This window comes from Rana temporaria, chromosome 3 (assembly GCF_905171775.1).
Source record: "Rana temporaria chromosome 3, aRanTem1.1, whole genome shotgun sequence".
NCBI classification, from domain to species: domain Eukaryota; kingdom Metazoa; phylum Chordata; class Amphibia; order Anura; family Ranidae; genus Rana; species Rana temporaria.
In genome coordinates this window covers 81,529,531-81,549,340 of record NC_053491.1, presented here as the reverse complement: position 1 = coordinate 81,549,340, position 19,810 = coordinate 81,529,531, and the positions used below count along the sequence as shown (strand labels likewise).

Below are 19,810 nucleotides of genomic sequence, written 5' to 3'. Positions count from 1 at the left end.
TCCTTGTGAGGTGGGCAGTGAGGTGTGGGCTCCTGGTGAGGTGGGAGGTGAGGTGTGGGCTCCTTGCGAGGTGGGCGCTGAGGTAAGGGGGTCCTTGCGAGGTCTGTTTTTTTCTGGCTCGGAGGAGTGGTATCCTCCCAGTCTTCTGTCCCCTATGAGAATGAAACAAAAAGTACACTTAGCACACACATATTTGAGGGCAAAAATAGGAATATTAAACATTGCTTGGAATTGGGGTACAAGTGTCTGTTTGGGCAGTTACAAGCAGAAGACATGTTTTTTGGCAAACACTATTCTTGAATACTCACCTTTTTGGGACACGTTTCACACATGTAGACACCCCAAAAATGCACAGGAGCACCTGTGGAGGTCCTAAAAAGGTTGTTCTGGTGGCCTCACACTAGTGCTCTTGAGTGCAGATGTGTAAAAAGCTGCTGAGTGTCCTCTCCTTTAGACTGATCTAATTTTGATTTGAATTCTAGTTACAAACACATCAGCTAGACACCTATTTAAACATATTTCTGGAATATAATCAAGCCTATATAAATTTAGTTAACCCTGTATCTTCAGAAAACATTGTATGTAGTGGACGAACGGATGTGTCTGAAACTACCGTTATTTTAGAAGGTCCTATATGCAAAATCATCAACATGGAGCAACATGCAAGTTCAGAAAAACAATAATAATAGGGACACAGGAGAAGTACTTACTTTTTCCAAGCATTCTCTTAATGCTCCTTAATTGCTCCGGCTCCCTCAGTTTGAGGTCTGACCACCTCTTTCTGAGCTGTTTCTTCGATCGTTTTCCCCCAAAATGACGATCCAGACTTCTTTGCACTTTATCCATAATTTTGGCCTTCCTTAAATTAGGGTGGGTATAGGGCCCATGCTTGCCATCGTAATCAGACTTTTGTAAGATGTCCACCATTTCCGGAGTAGGACATGTTAGATGCCTTGTATCTGCTCCGTGTTTCTAACGTTTCCTCATCAGGCTCTGGGCTTGTGTCGTCGTTAGACGAATTTATAAGTACAGACACCTGCTCATCAGATTCTGCCACGTCGTAGTTTCTGGATGATTTAGGTCGAATTGGAGACACCTGCTCATCTGATACCGCTATGTCGGCTTTTCTGGATGATCTAGGCCTCATTACAGACACCTGCTCATCTGATTCCGCCATATCGTCGTTTTCTGATGAACTTGGCCTAATATCAGACACCTGCTCATCTAATTCCGCCATGTCGTCATTTTCTGATGAACTTGGCCGATTATCAGACACCTGCCCATCTAATTCCGCCATGATGTCGTGTTTAGAAGAACTTGGCCGAGTATAACACACCTGCTCATCTAATTCCGCCATGTCGTTTGCACGCCGAAAGAGAAGGGCGGGAAAACATTGAGTAAGTACATCATGGGCGGGCGACGTGTGCGGAGTGTCACGCATGCATAGTGTATATAAAGCTTAACACACATGTGTCATACGTACGTTCGATGTGCGGAGGAAGGCGTTAGAACGACGAACGTGTGGACGAAGGTATGATTTGAACTTGGGACATCAGTGGCCTATGCTGCAAAGAGATTTAAAGGCTATATGGGGATAAAGATTATTAGAGTTTATAGACTGTGATTGACATTAGTATATTTGTCTTTTGTTTTGTCTGGCAGAAAATATGAATCCATTTCAGGAGAGGGAGTTCCTGGGGGAATTTATTGATAGGCTAAGGGAGCTGCCCGTTCTTTGGACGACAAAAGACCCCATCCACAGGAATAAAGAGCTAAGGACAGCAGCACTAAATAGTCTTCTCCCATTTGTGCACACAAAGATGCCCCATATAACAGCTGAACAGCTGGAGACTAAAATTGGGACCTTGAGAGGCACATACAGGACTGTGCGTAACAAGGTACTGGCTTCTCAGTGGTCTGGAGCAGCAGCAGGGAGGGTATATGTACCGAAGTTGTGGTACTACGGCAGAATGTCCTTTCTGGATGACCACCTTGAATCAAAGGAATCACTTTCCAGCCTTCCCCCCAGACAACCCTCCAGAAAAAGCACAAGAAAAAGCTCCAGCCTTCCCTCCAGCCAAGCCTCCAGCCTTCCCTGCAGCCAAGCTGATCCTTCTCAAGGTGAGCCCTCTCAGGAGCAAGATGAGCCTTCCATCCTAGAGGAAAACCCGATTTGGCTGTCTGGAGCCAGGTATAGTATTTTAAATGTATTTCTTGTGGAAAAAAAATGCTGTAAAATAGAAGTTAATATGTAAAAAAATATCTAATGTTTGATCTAAAAGTGTTTTCCATATCAATAGACAGTAGTGGCCGAAAAAGTTGGGGAGAAAAGAATGCAAACTGCTGGGGTCAGAATGATTGTCTTTTATATTTATTTTCAAACAATTTGCAACAGTCATGAGCTGAAAATGGTTTGTGATTTTTGAACCCAAAACTCAAACTGTCCCTTTTTTTAAACACAGGAGGACATCAGCCAGGATGAGGGTCTGGAAAGTGTCAGGCAGGAGGCGGCCAGGGTAAGTGGCACAGAGGAGGTGGCAGGAGTGAGTGGCACAGAGGAGGTGGCAGGGCCAAGTGGCAGCACAAGGTGCCAGGTGCCTCCCATCCGCCCTCCTACAAGAAGGGCCAGGAGGGATATGAGGGTGAGCGAGACAGCACTGGCCCTGATTAGAGAGGCACAGGCCACCCTCCAGCAGCCTACCACAACTGGCTATTGCCCCCTCGTAATGGCCAAAATGAGCCAAATGACAGAGGACCAATGCCTCATATTTGAGCCACTACTAGTAAGTTTGCTAAATAAGGGGGTGAGGGGGCTACTTACTGAGGACACGGTCATTTGTAGCCACGGCCATCCTCCCCCACCAGCTTATTTTCTACCTCATCCTCCTCCACCTTCTTCTTCTCAACCTCCTCCACCTTCTTCTCCTCCACCTTCTTCTCCTCCACCTTCTTCTCCTCCACCTTCTTCTCCTCCACATTCATCTCCTCCACCTTCATCTCCTCCACCTTCATTTCCTCCACCTTCATCTCCTCCACCTTCTTCTCCTCCACCTTCTTCTCCTCGACCCCCTCCTCCTCCCCCATCTTCTCCTTCTCCTGGCACGAGTACACCTCCAGAGGCACAGCCTCCAGCCAAGCGGAGAAGGAAGGCTGCAGAGAAGGTTGCAGAGCAGGCTGCGGAGAAGGCAGCAAGGAAGGCTGCAGGGAAGGCTACCAGGAAGACCAGGAAGTGATGGCCTTGCTTCAAGGTGGTCTGACAGAAGGCAGCCTGCTGTAGTACCACAACCTTGGGACATATATCTGACCTGCTGCTGTTCCTGACCTTTGGGAGTCCAGGACCAGATTGGGCTCCCTCCTGAATGTGCTTCTCAATGTCCCAAATTTAGTGTCCACACACAAGTGCACAAATGGCAGCAGGTTCTTCAGTGCTGCCTTGTATTTATTTTATTTATATTCTTTACCAGAATAAAAGGTAATTTTTTGTTTACAGTTCATACCTGTCTATGTGTTTTTAATCAAACCAAAAATGTAGCTTGTGAGTAGGCAGGTTAACTTTAAAAAAAACGACGAAAGGTCTAATTATAAAGGGACAGATCAGATAAGACCAAACACTAATGTTACAATGGTGGTGACTTGACACCAACAAAAAAAAACAAAAAAACATGGAGATGACTAGAAATTAGAAAAGAAAAAATATTTTTCGGGCTATATAAATTATTCCAAAATATTCATGAGATTAGTATGAAAAATGTTAGAAAAAGTTAGTCAGAACTCTGTGTGAATATCAGCTGCAAAAGAAGATCATTATTTTTAATTTTTCATTTTTGTCCCATTCTAAAGATGATTTAAATGCCCAGCATTTAAACAATGCCATCATTTTTGCAGCGTGACGAATGTGCTATCTCCATTACGAACGCTACTTTTACTGAAGGTACGCTCCCGTCTCATACTTTATTCTGAGCATGCGCAGGTTTCTAAGCATGCACACGAACGTGTTTCTCGTCACAAAACCAGCTGACGAGGAACACAACGAGGAAATTGAGACTCCCGACGAGGAAAAAGAGATCTTGTTCTCTTTTTTTCTCATCGAGTTCCACTACAGTTTTCTAGATGAAAAACATACATACAACCGTTTTCCTCCAATTACAATGACAATAGTCATGCAACACTGTACCCAAATATTTTATTTTGTCCTTTTTTTCATTCAAATAGAGCTTTGTTTTGGTGATATTTGATCACCTCTGTGCTTTTTAATTTTTGCGCTATAAATTAAAAAAGACGGTTTTCTTCACTGATAACTTTTTTTACAAGACTTTGACCATCCTGTGCTCCACACTGTTTTTAAATGAGGGTATATAGAATGAGTAATTTGAAATAATTTTAGGCCTCTTTCACAGTGATCCCCGCTGAGCCGGCGGATGACAGGGCGGTCCCCGCACACTGTGCAGGGACCGCCCTGTCTTTTTTTCGCTCTTTTCTATGGGGGGATCGCATGAACACAGACCGTCTGTCCGTGTTTACCCGATCCGCAGACAGATAGAAAAATAGGGTTTTCTGCAGAATCGGAGGATTGCGGAACCGGGCGAGATCGGGTGTCAGCGGATGTTCATCCGCTGACACCCGTGATCTCATAGGGACCAATGTATGTCCCTTTTTTCATTTGTACACGGATGGATGAAAAAGCGGACATACGGTCCGCCCGTGTGAAAGAGCCCTTAGATGTATGATTTTATCCAAACCTTAGTACAAGTTTGGCTTTGCCTAACATTGTGAAATTATAATTAAATACTTCCTAAGAAGTGAAATGCTGGGAATAATCCCAGCCCATTAACATGTTTATTTAATCTAGGATGGGAATGCCGATGTCAACTCTAGGAAAGGTGATGAAGAGAACGGAAACAAGAAACAAAGAAGTATACCAATTGGAACTAAAGTTTATGAATTTTACAATGCCCCAATTGTCAAGTTCTGGTTTTATACAGTAAGTTGATGAATTATTCATAGTTGTGTTATTCTATAATACTAAATGCACTTCTCAAATATTTCATTTTGATGCATTTTGCATCAATAATGAGGAAACCTACAATCTTACCTATGCCAAAGTGAAGTTCTGCCTTTGAAGAAAAAATCTTTATGTTCCAATAGTATAATTTAGGGGGTTATTTATGAAAGGCAAATCTACTTTGCACTACAAGTGCAAACTACAAGTGCAAAGTGCACTTGAACGTGCAGTCACTGTAGATCTGAGGGGGACATGCAAGGAAAATAAAAAACAGCATTTTAGCTAGCAAATGATTGGATGATAAACTTCTGATACCCTTACTAAGTATAAAAAAAAGGCAGCAAACTTAAAAAAAGATTAGCTTAAGTTCTGTTCAGAATTCTTGGATTAACAGAAAGCCAATCACGCAAGCAAACCATGAGGCTTCTGGGTGCATCTAAGATTAGATATTAGCTATGAAATTGGGGCAAAAATAGTTGTGAGCTCCAAGAGTCTTTTGCCACTATTTTTAGAATTGCCCTTTTAATCCCACACCCCAAGACTGACAGCACTTCTTGGTTTGAACGCTGCTTGCACCCCATCAGATGGGTGGCCACCTGAAGAATTTATACCACTTTTAGCAAGAAATCATTTACTTTCCATAAGTTATTTCAATCCACCAGTAAATACTTTTTTTACTTTATAAATTACGTTTTTATACAACCACATGTTTTTGTATCTTGCTTGGTTTTTGTAACATTCAGTGAACGTGTATGCTTTCGCTAGTGGCCTGTTTTCCATTACTGTATATTTGCCACAGAAAACAAAATATCAGTTTGGTCTATAAATGATGTCAAATGAGCCACTTTCACTAGCCTTGTCATAATGATTTTATTTCATGCTATAGTTATTTGGGCTCAAGGAATTCATTATCTCCTTGTTCTATGAACCTTCCTTAGGTCAGATCAGAGTTCAGCACAGAGTTGATCTTTATGTTAAACCATTTGACCTTTCTCTGTAATTCTCTACAATCATCTTAAGGGGGATTATTCAACCAGAGATCAAGGACAAAACAAATGCCTTTGTTTTATTCTCCGGCACCTTTTCTCAGAATGCCTATAATTACCTATTGCGTCCTATAGGCCCCTGTTTATATTCCTTGCAATAATGCATCTATAAGGTTTCCAGTTATTTAGCCTTTAGGCTAAGCAGAAACAGGCGTTGAATTTAAGCACTGCCTTTAGTGCGCACCAAGGTACCTATATTGTTAATATGTATTTCAGATGCGGTACGCACGCATTCAAATCACATCCACCAACACCCCTCAAATATCCTTTTTTATTTATTTTTTGCAAATCCTGCACACTCTCAATGCTTTGCAAGCTCATCCTAAACGTAATCATGCCTAAAAACACCATTGATTTTATGGTCTGATTACGGCACTTTTAACCCCCCTGGCGGTGTTCCAGAGTCTGACTCAGGGTTAAATTTCTGTGCTGCGATCGGTAACCCTGAGTCAGACTCGGGCTCGCCTCGCAGAATCCACAGGCATGGTTTACTTACCTTGTCCCTGGATCCAGCGATGCCAGCGCACTGTGTGAGCGAGCAGGTGCTCGCTCGATTCACACAGTGCCTCTGTGTGCCGCAGATCTCCGTTCCCTGCGACGTTATGACGCACGGGGGCGGAGAACGGCGCCAAACTCAAAAAGGTAAACAAACACATTACATACAGTATACTGTAATCTTATAGATTACAGTACTGTATGTAAAAAATACACACCCCCTTTGTCCCTAGTGGTCTGCCCAGTGTCCTACATGTACTTTTATATAATAAAAACTGTTCTTTCTGCCTGCAAACTGTAGATTGTCCATAGCAACCAAAAGTGTCCCTTTATGTTAAAAATGGTTTTAGAGCAGCTAGAAAATAAATTATAATCACTTGCAGAATTGAGCGATAGCGATTTGTGGGGAAATTCGTCATAAAAAAATAAAAGTAATGACAGCGACAATTCTGCAACTGAGCAAATTTCAGTGATTTTGAGTTGATTACATTATTGAATATTTTTTATTATAATTATATTATTATTTGTTATAATTATTTATAATTATTTATTATATTATAATTTATAATTTTGTTTTTAAAAAAAAATCATACCCGGGATGCCTACTAGACTCTTGTTTGGACAGATGTAAGTGAGTTATTCCTAAGAATTACAGGCCTACAGTATAAAATGCCAAATTTCCTTGCAAATAATGGTACCGCTTTCAGCACCTAAAATCTGAAATAATCATACCGCTAGGGAGGTTAAGGTACGCTAAAATAGAAGTCAATGCAGTTGCAAAATATTAATGGCTGCCAAATTCTGCAGGCAGCATTATTTTTCCCTATGTGACTCCAATTCCAAAGCATGCATGTGTACAGCTTATTTAAAATCAAAAAACAGCAGGCTGCGAGGAGCAAAAACATAGCCAAACCACCTGTTTTTGTCACCTGTATAAATGAGGCCTTCATGTAAAACAATAATATAGTTAAATTCAAGATTGTTGCTTAGGAAACTAGCAGTAGGATCATGCAAAAGCAAAAAAACGAACTATTTTATTACCTACTATCAAATATCGGATACATAAATCTACTTTTATTTTCCAGATTTCGTACTTAGGATACTTATTATTATTTAATTATATAATTTTGGTGAAGATGGAGCGCTGGCCTTCTCTGCAAGAATGGATTGTCATCTCATATATTTTAACCCTTGGTTTGGAGAAAGTAAGGGAGGTGAGAACAATATTGCATTTCATGATAAACTTGTGCACTGTCAAATAAGTAAAAAAAATTATACAATTATTACAAAGTATTAATATGGACTAAATTAAAATAAACTTCATGTGGTAATCAACTAAAAAACAAAAACGTAATATATTGCAGCTTACCGATCCTTAAGGCTGTGTTCACACTTGCCGCGACCCCCGGCTTGCAGCAGGGGGTCCAGTGCGTCCCTATTCTCCAAAGACGCACAGGACCCTTTTACAGTACGGAGGTGTGTGAACCAGCTCCATTAAGAGCCGGTCACAGTCTCCTGTCATGCGAATTGGATGCAGGGAAACCCGCATTCAATATGCATAAGTGTTAACCCAGCCTAAAAGTGGTGGCTACATGCGTTTTATTTTTCTATGGCTTTTTTTTTTAACCTGGTGGTCCACCCAGTAGCACACCTGCTGTCTTAGGGTGTCCCCACTCCTTTGGAAGAGCAATGGAGGCACCTTTGGACAGCAGCTTTGTCAATTTGGGGAGAGGGTAGTGTTCAGGGAAATTGCATGAACTTGATTAATAAATGAAAGCCACACTTTTTAAGCAGTTACAGTAAAAGTTTTTTTTTTTTCTTTTGGGATACAGTTCTTACATAAAAGAATTAAAGCTCTACAAAGATCTAAGAATTGGTAGGCTGCAATACATTGCAATTTTTGTTTTTGGGTTTAATACCACTTAAAGGCATAAAAGCTAACCCATTTATGTATATAGTCATTACATCAGAGGCTTTTTAACACTAGTACTAGGGTGGGGTTCTTCATTTATGCATTATTGGCATAGAAATGCTCCAAGGCATATAGCTATAGCATTATTTGCAGTAGCAGTATATTAATTTTACAAATAAAACAACTTAAACCAGAAGGAGGCATGGAGGCATGTGCTGCAATTCGAGGGTGAGGTGGCAGTGGAGAGGTTCGCTGTGATTGTCCGGGTGATATGACAGTAGAGGAATGTGCTGCGACTAAGACGGGGGGGTGGCAATGAAGACATGGGGAAGAAATCTACTAATGTTCAGCTATGGAAACGATAATAACGTTTTTAGTTATATAATACTGCATTCATATTTATTGCATGAAATACTATCTTCACCACATGACTTCTGTTCAAATGATGTAATGACATAAGCAATTATTTTGTATTTTCTACTCTACCTTTTCTCCAGATTCTAATGTCTGAACCAGGGAAGCTGAGCCAAAAGGTGAAAGTTTGGTTACAAGAGTATTGGAATATTACAGACCTTGTGGCCATTTCAGTATTTATAATTGGAGCAATTTTACGGCTTCAAAATCAGCCATACATGGGATATGGTAGAGTCATTTACTGTGTAGATATTATCTTTTGGTATATTCGTGTCTTGGATATTTTTGGAGTTAACAAGTACCTTGGTCCCTATGTAATGATGATAGGAAAAATGGTAAGTAAACATATGAACATAGATACCCTTATCTTTACTGATTTACATCTAATTATAAGATTTGCTAACCAGACTGCAATTTAAGAAATATTTTTGATTTATTTTGCAAGAAAAAATAAATGTCTTTATTTGTTCACTCATGTAAATGTAAAGCTTTTTTTTTTTAATTGTATATTTATTAAAATTTTCCATGAAAAAAATACACAAGTTCAAAGAAAACAGAAAGTGCATTTTGAACAGTATGGTCACGGTACAAATTACTTGAGTCGTACGCAGACGACAACAGAATAAACTTACAATAATACAAGTATAAGAGGTGGTATAAAATTGCAAAACAGTTGGGGGGGGGTGAGGGAAGGGTGGATCAGGAGAGCAAGCTCAACAAACAAATAAAATTGTATCTCATTAATAAGAATTTTTACTCTCCAAATCAGCTATCAGCAAGATTCCTAGAGAACCCGAACTGAAAGACTAGGGCACTCTAGGGCGACTTAACTGAAGGAGAGGGGTGGGGGGAGGAGGGGGACACCATGGAGAAAAGACTACAACAGTATGTATTCTATGAAGGCTAGACTAACGAAGTCATGTGTGCAGGCATTTATCATGGCCGAATTAATGGTATGGCACCTGGGTTAAGCTCAGAGTTATCCCATAAATCCCAAATTAATGAAAACTGAGGAAGTAAATCATGCAAATTTAAAGCTTTTTAAATTCTACTTATATCATTTTTTTTTGAGCAGTGAGTATGCCACTTATAGTTGCAGCCTGTGGTCTGTTGTTTTACATAATTATTTGTATGAGCACACTTTGGAAGTTCTCTTACAATGAAGAGATGACCTTTACCTAGAAGGGTTTTTTTTTTTTTGGTCCATGCTAACAGACCTAGTCGGCTGAAGCAGGATTGACCGTTCTGGATCAGTAAAGGCAATGTGGTGGTTTGAAAAAATTGTGATGAAGCAAGTTCTTATTTAAAGGGGTTGTAAAGGTTTGTGTTTTTTCACCTTAATGCATCCTATGTATTAAGGTGAAAAAACACCTGGCAATCACCGGCCCCCCAGCCCCCGTTTTACTCACCTGAGCCAGTTTACCTGCTTGGCGCGTCCCCGGTGTCCTCTTCTCCATGGAGTCCTGGCATTCATTGGATAGATTGATAGAAGCACAGCCATTGGCTGCCTCTGCTGTCAATCAAATCCAATGACCCAGGCACCGCGGTGGGGCTGAGTCATACACTCGGCATCTATGGACGCCGAGTGTATGACTCGAGAGCGCACCCGCAAGGTAACCCCCTTGGGAGAGCACTTCTTCAAGGGGGCTATCTAAAATGGGGAGGAGCCGCAAGAGCCACCAAGGCACCCCAGAAGAGGATGTTCAGGGCCACTCTGTGCAAAACGAGCTGCACAGTGGAGGTCATGTATGACATGTTTGTTATTTAAAAAAAAAATAAAAGGAACCTTTAGTGTCCCTTTAAAGTGTGTTTAAACCCCAAAACAAAAAAACCTCTTTGGCCCGGATTCACAAAGCACTTACGCCAACGTATCTCGATATGCGCCGCGTAAGTGTAACTATGCGCCGTCGTATCTGTGCGCCATACCCACAGAACTAGATACGCCTAAAAATAGGCTTCTTCCGACAGACGTAACTTTCCTACGCCGGCGTATCGTGGGCGCATATTTACGCTGGACGCATCTGGCACTCCCATTGATTTCCTATACAAATATCCATTTTTTTTTCTAAAAATTAAAAAAAAAGGTGACTTGCCATCTGGGGTCCTGTGCTCACACACACCACATCCACCTCACATTGGATTAGCCCAAGTCCACCATGCAGGACTTGGGAGCAGCAACGCCAGGCCAAGGCCCCAATGGTGTTACTGTCCATTCATACCACATTCACACGGTCGTGGGGATAACCTCTCCCCGACGACCCAGGGTGACACGCCTTGCTGGCAGGTATGTCACCCACACATTCACACACCAGTCACACTGTAGCCTGCACTACTGACTGTGTGCAGTCACAAAAAAAAAAGGTTCATGCCATTGGCTGACATGGGATGCCCTTACTGGAGGCCGGCACATCCTTCTGTGCACGACACTCCAAAATAAAAAAGCTCATAACCTGAGCAAAAAAAAGGCACTCATTTGCCCTGACGTGTGCCAGGCATGGTACCACGGCTCCGGCTCCTCAGCTGTCTGGGGGGAGCCTCGGGTGGGGGGGTGGGGCATCAGGAGGAGGATCATCCCCAAGTCTGCCACTCCAACGCCAGGGCAATGCGGGTGAGGACCGCGTTAGTCTGAGCCTGCATCCGCAGCTGACGGGTGGTGGTGTGCCGCTGGTGGCGCCTCGTCTGCCTCCCCTCCGCCTCAATGGCAGCAGTATTGGCCTGTACAGTAACTGCCAGGCTCTTTACCTCTGCCACGAGGCCTGCTGTTGTGGCATGCAGCTCCCCAACGCAGGTGACCAGAGCAGCGCAGTTACCACTCACATCCTGCAGGCTGTCAGTTATCTGGGCAGAGGAGGCCAGGCTGTCTGCCACACGGCGCAGGTCCCCGGCTATAGCACCCATATGGCAGGTCTGGTGGCCCTGTTCCCTTGCAAGATTTTCCACAAGGGATTCAGGAACACCCCTTGTCTTCTGCATTGTCTTCCTGGGGGCAGGAGAGGCTTGGGCCATCTGTATGGGGAGGCCCTTGAGGGGCTTTCCCTGATGGGGGTGGACCCTGAGGGGCTTCCCCTGATGGGGAGGAGGGTGAGGGCTTCCCCTGATGGGGGAGGAGGTTTGGGAGGGTCCAGGGATGATGTTCTCCTCCTGGAGGTAGACACCTTCCTCAAGGTCCACTTGCTCCTCCTCAAATTCCTCTAGAGGAGAGGTGTGGGCACACTCCTCCGGGAATGGCATGGGTCATCCAGCAGCTGACGACGGGCCCGCTCCCTCCAGCACATCTGTGGATGACACAAAGCATTCACATGTTGGTGGACCCACACACTTGTCACATGTTCCCTTCCACCCCCTCACATGCTACACACCGGATGGGGGATAAAAAACACTTACCTGTCTTCAAGTCCGGATCCGTGGAGTCAAAGCCCTCCAGGCTCTCAACTTGCTCCCGCTCCAGACACCTGGCGATATCCTCCTCCTCAGGGGTCAACCTTACAGCAGATGGTGGTCCGCCCCCCGTGCCCCTGTGGTGCCTTCTGATGGCGGCCACTTTATCCCGGACAAGCCGACGGGCGTATGGCTGGGCATATTTATGCGCTCGGTGTAAGCCGGTGGGCCGGCGTATCCCAGGAAGTTGCGCCGACGTAGTTGTGAGCATGCGCACAGGGTTGCGGTCATACGTCCGCGTCACTGCGCATGTTCCGTTCATGATACGCCGGGCTTAAAAAACTGCTCCACGCTCGGACCATCATTTGCATGGGGTCACACCCACTTCCACCTACGCCGGCTTACGCCTATGAATTTACATTACGCCGGCACAACGTTGGGAGCATTTGCTTTGAGAATTCCATGCTTGCCTCTCTGCGTTGCGTCGGCGTAGCGTAAAAGAGATACACTACGGCGGCATATATATGCGCCAATGTATGTGAATCCGGGCCTATATGTTGCCGGATACAAATCCTTAGATGTGATGGCTACATTGGTTTTCCTTTTTTTGTCTTTTTTCCTTTATTGTCACCTGGAAGTCCTGCCAGGAAGTCTGTTATGTTTCAAATGTCTATAGCAGACCAAGCTGTCCAGCAAAATTGTTAGTTAGAGGGTTAAGAAAGGGTTGCCTATAATGGTCGGCTTTTAATCATTTATGTAAAACCTTTATTTTAAAAGCAAAAGGAAAAACTTTGCTGTAACAGCTTAAAAAGTGTTAGCTGTGATTAGTTATTAATTTGTTAGTCACTAATGTAAAGTCCATCTAAAACTAGTAGTCTTTCTAACACTACCTTCTCCACAGGCTTACAATGCTAATGTCCAAGAGCAGCTAAGTTGCTCCTCCATAGATACAGTGGGGGAGTAAATGTAGCCACCCTAAGACAGTAAGGGCCTGTTCACACTGCCTGCACATTAGTGTGTGGGCAGCTCTCTGTTCCAGGTACAGTCCACTGCATGCTTTAGCACATCACACAGTTTTGTTTTTTGTTGTCTCAACTTTATTTGAAGTGCACCAAGTGTCACTTTATTCATGTCCCTGTAAAGCAGCACGATGCAATGACATGTAATCCCTTCCTGTATGCTGTAATAAAATGCAGGATGTCTGCATGTTATCGCAGCTCACTGCACCACACCTACAGGGTGTGTTGAAGTGTGAATAGGACACATAGAAAACAATTGTCCTAGTGGTGACAGTGCAGTAAAACGCAGGTCCCTGCACTATACCGGATGTGAACAGGGCCTGTTACTGTCAAGATCATCAGGTGAAAATAAAGTGGGAGAAAGAAGCATAAACAAAGACAAATAATGTAGCCACCACATTTAAGGTGTCATGTACACCCTGCCTACATTTACTACAGGCACAGAAAAGGCAAAATGCAGCAAAATCGTGGCAAAAGTGTGTCAAAATCGCACCACACCAGTTTGTGTTTTCCCCCAGCCAATGGTCAAAACGTTTCTTATCCTAAAGTTAATTCTTCTACGTTAAAGAGAGGTAGGTTGAAGGAGGCAGCTCCTAAACTCTGCTAAAAGCCTATTTGTATATTGACACAGGCTTTTATGGAGTTGAGTTTAGTAGCTTTTGCAAAAAACTGCAAAAGATCCTAAACTCAAGTTTAGGAGCTTCTAGTGTATATGATTGGTAGGCTGCAATAACTAAGGCCTCGTACACACGATCAGTCCATCCGATGAGAACGGTCCGAAGGAGCGCTCTCATCGGTTAACCGATGGTCTGATGGTCTGATGGTCTGATGTGCCTACACACCATCGGTTAAAAAAACTATTGTGTCAGAACGCGGTGACGTAAAACACAACGACGTGCTGAAAAAAACGAAGTTCAATGCTTCCAAGCATGCGTCCACTTGATTCTGAGCATGCGCGGGTTTTTAACCGATGCTTTTGCATACTAACGATCGGTTTTGACCTATCGGTTAGGCGTCCATCGGTTCAATTTTAAAGCAAGTTCCTATTTTTTTTACCGAAGGTTAACTAACCCATGAGGCCCACACACGATCGGTTTGGACCGATGAAAATGGAAGAATTAAGCTGTAATATATCTGTAAAACAGATATACAGTATCACACACTGTTTGTGATTTTCCTTTACAATAAGTTTTATTTATTTTTACGACGTAAAAATTAGAGCATGTTCGAAATTTTTAATGCCCATTTTTTACATCGTGAAAAATGCTCTAGAGCCCTCAGGCCCCGTACACACGTCCGAGGAACTCGACGGGCAAAACACATCGTTTTGCCCGTCGAGTTCCTTGTGAAGCCGCCGAGGATCTCGGCGAGCCGAAATTTGCCATGGAACAACGAGGAAATAGAGAACATGTTCTCTATTTCCTCGCCGAGGTCCTCGTCGGCTTCCTTGGCCGAAAGTGTACACACGGCCGGGTTTCTCGGCAGAATTCAGCTCCGACCGAGTTTCTGGCTGAATTCTGCCGAGAAACTCGGTCGTGTGTACGGGGCCTCACACGATCGTTTTTAATGACATTAAAAAAAAACTTAATTTTTTACAACCCGAAAAACGGTCGTGTGTACGCGGCATAAGAACATTTCTCGAACACTTTGAGACAGCTAAAGTCATGATCTGCCGGTCCAGCTCCAAGCCCAGTTCACGCTCCCATTGTTGCCTATATTGTCTTACAGGGGGTTGCTTGATAGAAGTTATCACAAAGTTTGTGATTTTCATACATTGACTTACAATATGAAATGTGAGAGAAAGGTGGAATAATACTTTAAAATAAAATGTACCTATAGTCCAAACTTTTTATTTAGGTTTGGATATGTCGGCAATGGTTAGGACCTCTTTCGGGTCAGTAATCCCACATTTTTGTTATTATTGGAACAGGAGGTAAGGGCACATCTTCAAATGGGGTTGCCAGTTTCAGTAACAACTGTGTAAATTGAGATAAGTTGGGATGAGCTCTAACGAGCAGGGCCCTCTGATTGCTTCTGTATTGACCTGTATTGTCTGCCCTCATGTTGTAAATCGCTATAAATCCCATATAAAAATAATAATTTCCCTTTACTTTGGAGACATTTCCCTTCCTGTGGTGTCTCTGGCACATGAAGTAAAGGGAAACGTCTGCAACAAGATATAGATAGTAAAAAAAAAAGGAAGCAGGCATGAGTTTTAACCATTGCCTACATTATTTAAAACTAAAAAAAAAATTATCTACATATAAACTTTAATCAACTAATAATCAGCTAATTAGATGTATGTATCTACAGTATGTATGCAGTGAATGCAGAATTTTTATGAAACATTGAAATATGACAATACTTGATTGGTTTTGGCTCCATATCTAAAGATGATGTCACTTTTCTAGATGATTGACATGCTATATTTTGTGATCATCATGCTGGTGGTGCTTATGAGTTTCGGAGTAGCACGACAGGCCATTTTGCACCCAGATGAGGAACCATCATGGAGATTGGCCCGCAACATCTTCTACATGCCTTACTGGATGATCTACGGAGAGGTGTTTGCAGACCAGATAGACCGTAAGACTAGAGTTCATAGTAAGACTCTGCTTCCTGTTACCCTGGCAGATGATCAGTCCAAATTAACAGACTACCTGTTTTAATTTGGAAAACATACCATTTAGCAGATGTATTCATTACAAACCTAGCAAAAATGTACAATTTATAGAAACGTAAGAAATAAGCAGTGATCAACAATGTTATCTGGTGCCATAAAATGGTACATCATTCTCTAAATTACCTTGAGTGTTTTGGAAGAATAGACTGGGATTTGGGAGTTGCATAATGTAGAGAAGCCATTTTCAACCAGGGTTCCTCCAGGTTGTTGAACTGTAGAGTAATCATCATCTAACTGATGATACCTGTACACTTACGGGGCCAATGCATCTTAAAAACTGCATCCTTCCTACTGACCACAAGTATATAGAAGTCCTTCCTACTCCCATTGACTACCAATATATTGGGGCACTTTTTCTTTGGCCACCAATGTATTGGGGGTTAAAAATTATTTGCCTTGGGCGTCATGTACTGTAGGTGTGCCACATTTTTTATTATTTTGTTTATTATTATGTTTACATCTTACAGATTTCACTAACTGTAAGCTGTCAATATAATTATTTTAGCAGGGGTTCCCTAAAACCTGAACATAATTTCAAGAGTACTTCCAAGATAAAAAGGTTGAGAAAGGCTGCTTCAGTGTAACCATGTGTTGTAGAGATGAACAAAGGGATTAATAAATTCATTAAATCACAATATATTTTGTTTGTAATTCTTTAAATCAATATATATTTTTAAGCTGTAGAATGGATGACTGTCAGTTTCAAGTAAATGTGTCAGTGCAGTAAAGATACAAAACAGGTTGTAGCACTACAGTGCAGACCCTTAATAATGACTGAACATACATTCGGAGTTCTCCAGAGTTCCCCTGCTGCACAAAATCCCAGGTCAAACCAATGTGTAAATTTCAACACAAGAGTTTAGAGAGTAAGGCAACCCATTCTAGTCTTAGGTGAATAAGCCACATCCGCAAAAAAAAAGAACCCCCCAATTAAAAAACACTCATGCGTAAGAAGAAAAATATGGGATCCTTAGCTTTCCCAGGATCGCTTGTTGGGGCTGAGTGGCATGACCCTTGTCTGGGTAAAGCAGTCTAAAGCTAGGGTGTAAGTAGGTATTCTTCCTAATGATGATTTTTTTCATTTTTTTTTTTTTTTTGCATTATTGCATGTTTATTACATGGGGGGCTGTGGTAAATGTTTGCCAGTTTTAATGCACTGCCATGTTCTTTCATTACAATGCTGCAGCCTCCATAGTTCCATTATGATATGAACAAGTTTGTTTTAAGTAAAAGCAGCCACGCTTTACCTTTAACTAGGCATGTGCAAAAGGGAAAATTTCGTTTCGTTTCGTTTCGTTTTAATTCGTTATTTAATTAATTTCGTTAAGTTAGGTTCGTTACATGTGTTAAATTCGTTTTCGGAACTCGTTCGTTTTCGACCGAATTTCGAAAAATCCGGTCGAATTCGAAAATTCTCTCTTCGAATATAATTTCGAAATTCGATCGGAATTCGAAAAAAAAAAATTAAAAAAAAAAATTTCGAATTCCAAATCGAAAACCCGCGGACGAAATTCGATCGGAATTCAAAAAAAAAAAAAAAAAAAAAATTTTTTCGAATTCCAAATCGAAAACCCGCGGACGAAATTCGATCGGAATTCGAAAAAAAAAAAAAAACCCGAATTCCGATCGAATTTCGTCCGCGGGTTTTCGATTCGGAATCGAAAACGTTCGGATTCGGTAAATTCATTAATATTGCAATTCGGGAATTCGTATGCATCCGAATGTCCGAATAATGAAAAATTCGTCCGAATTTCGATTCGGAACGAAACGAAATGCACATGCCTACCTTTAACCAATTAAGTACATGTAAGTGAGATGCTGTACTTTACAGTTTATTGTTTAGTATGTTGTCACTATTAACCAATGTTGTAATTATTAAGAGCTATTGAACAGAGCCAAAGAACACAGGATGATGATTACACCAGAAGAACATAATAGTAGTTCATAAATCCTTGCAATGAAATCAGTAAAAAATCCAAAATGGGCAAACAGATATAAAATGACTTATGATTTATTAAATATGTCATGGGACCCCAGGTGCTGGGTTTTGTCACTTTGGGCATTTCTATTTGTCTCTCTATACCTTAGAGTGGTATGTGCATAAACCCTGTGAAGGTTCACCCAAAAAATAGGCAGCATCTCTCTTAATAATGCAGTTGTACCATATACCTCCAATGCCAGTGTGATAACAAATGTGTTCATATTTTCAAATATACAGTATACAGTCATGGCTGAAATTGTTGGCACCCCAGAAATGTTTCCAGAAAATCAAGTATTTCTCACAGAAATGTATTACAGTAACACATGTTTTTCTATACACATGTTTATTCCCTTTGTATGTATTAGAACAAAACAAAAAAAGGGAGGGGAAAAAAGCAAATTGGACATAATGTCACACAAAATTCCAAAAATGGGTTTTCAAAATTTGGGCACCCTTTCAAAATTGTGGATAAATAAGGTTGTTTCAAGCATGTGATGCTCCTTTAAACTCACATGGGGCAAGTAACATGTGTGGGCAATATAAAAATTACACCTGAAAGCAGGTAAAAAAAAGAAAAGTTCACTTAGTCTTTGCATTGTGTGTTTGTGTGTGCCACACTAAGCATGGACAACAGAAAGAGAAGAAGAGAACTTTCTGAGGACTTTAGAACCAAAATTGTGGAAAAATATCAACAATCTCAAGGTTACAAGTCCATCTCCAGGGATCTAGATTGGCCTTTGTCCACAGTGCACAACATTATCAAGAAGTTTGCAACCCATGGCACTGTAGCTAATCTCTCTGAGCGTGGACGGAAGAGAAAAATTGATGAAAGGTTGCAACGCAGGATAGTCCGGATGGTGGATAAGCAGCCCCAAAGAAGTTCCAAAGAAATTCAAGCTGTCCTACAGGCTCAGGGAGCATCAGTGTCAGCGCAAACTATCCGTCGACATTTAATTGAAATGAAACGCTATGGCAGGAGACCCAGGAGGACCCCACTGCTGACACAGAGACATAAAAAATCAAGACTACAGTTTGCCAAAATGTACTTGAGTAAAATCCTTCCAGGAAAGGTCTTGTGGACGGATGAGACCAAGATAGAGCTTTTGGTAAAGCACATTATTCTACTGTTTACGGAAAACAGAATTAGGCCTTCAAAGAAAAGTACACAGTACCTACAGTGAAATATGGTGAAGATGTTTTGGGGTTTTGGGGTTGTTTTGCTGCCTCTGGCACTGGGTGACTTGAATGTGTGCAAGGCATCATGAAATCTGATGATTACCAAAGGATTTTGGGACGCACTGTAGAGCCCAGTGTCAGAAAACTGGGTTTGCGTCTGAGATCTTGGGTCTTCCAGCAGGACAATGACCCCAAACATAAGTCAAAAAGCACCCAGAAATGGATGGAAGCAAAGCGCTGGTGAGTTCTAAAGTGGCCAGCAATGAGTCCAGATCTAAATCCCATTGAACACCTGTGGAGAGATCTTAAAATTGCTGTTGAGAAAAGGTGCCCTTCCAATAAGAGAGACCTGTAGCAGTTTGCAAAGGAAGAGTGGTCCAAATTTCTGAGTGAGAGGTGTAAGAAGCTTATTGATGGTTATAGGAAGCGACTGATTTCAGTTATTTTCTCCAAAGGGTGTGCAACCAAATTTAAGGTTGCCAGGAATTTTGACCAGCCCATTTTTGGAGTTTTGTGTGACATTATGTCCAATTTTCTTTTTCCCTCCCTTTTCTTGTTTTGTTCCAATACACACAAAGGGAATAAACATGTGTATAGCAAAACATGTGTTACTGCAATACTTTTCTGTGAGAAATACTTGATTTTCTGGAAAAATTTCTGGGGTGCCAACAATTTCGTGCATGACTGTATATATTACATTGCAA

General features: G+C 41.9%; 1 protein-coding gene across 1 annotated transcript in view; it reads left to right on the top strand.

The window, feature by feature from the left end:
- The window catches only part of TRPM1 (transient receptor potential cation channel subfamily M member 1), a 137,779-nt gene that overhangs the window by 96,245 nt on the left and 21,724 nt on the right, over window positions 1-19,810 (top strand). Inside the window, exons 19-22 of the mRNA XM_040342820.1 lie at window positions 4,850-4,981; window positions 7,629-7,757; window positions 8,953-9,204; window positions 15,678-15,852. Coding sequence (XP_040198754.1) covers window positions 4,850-4,981; window positions 7,629-7,757; window positions 8,953-9,204; window positions 15,678-15,852 — 688 coding nt within the window. The remainder of the gene's footprint in view (window positions 1-4,849; window positions 4,982-7,628; window positions 7,758-8,952; window positions 9,205-15,677; window positions 15,853-19,810) is intronic.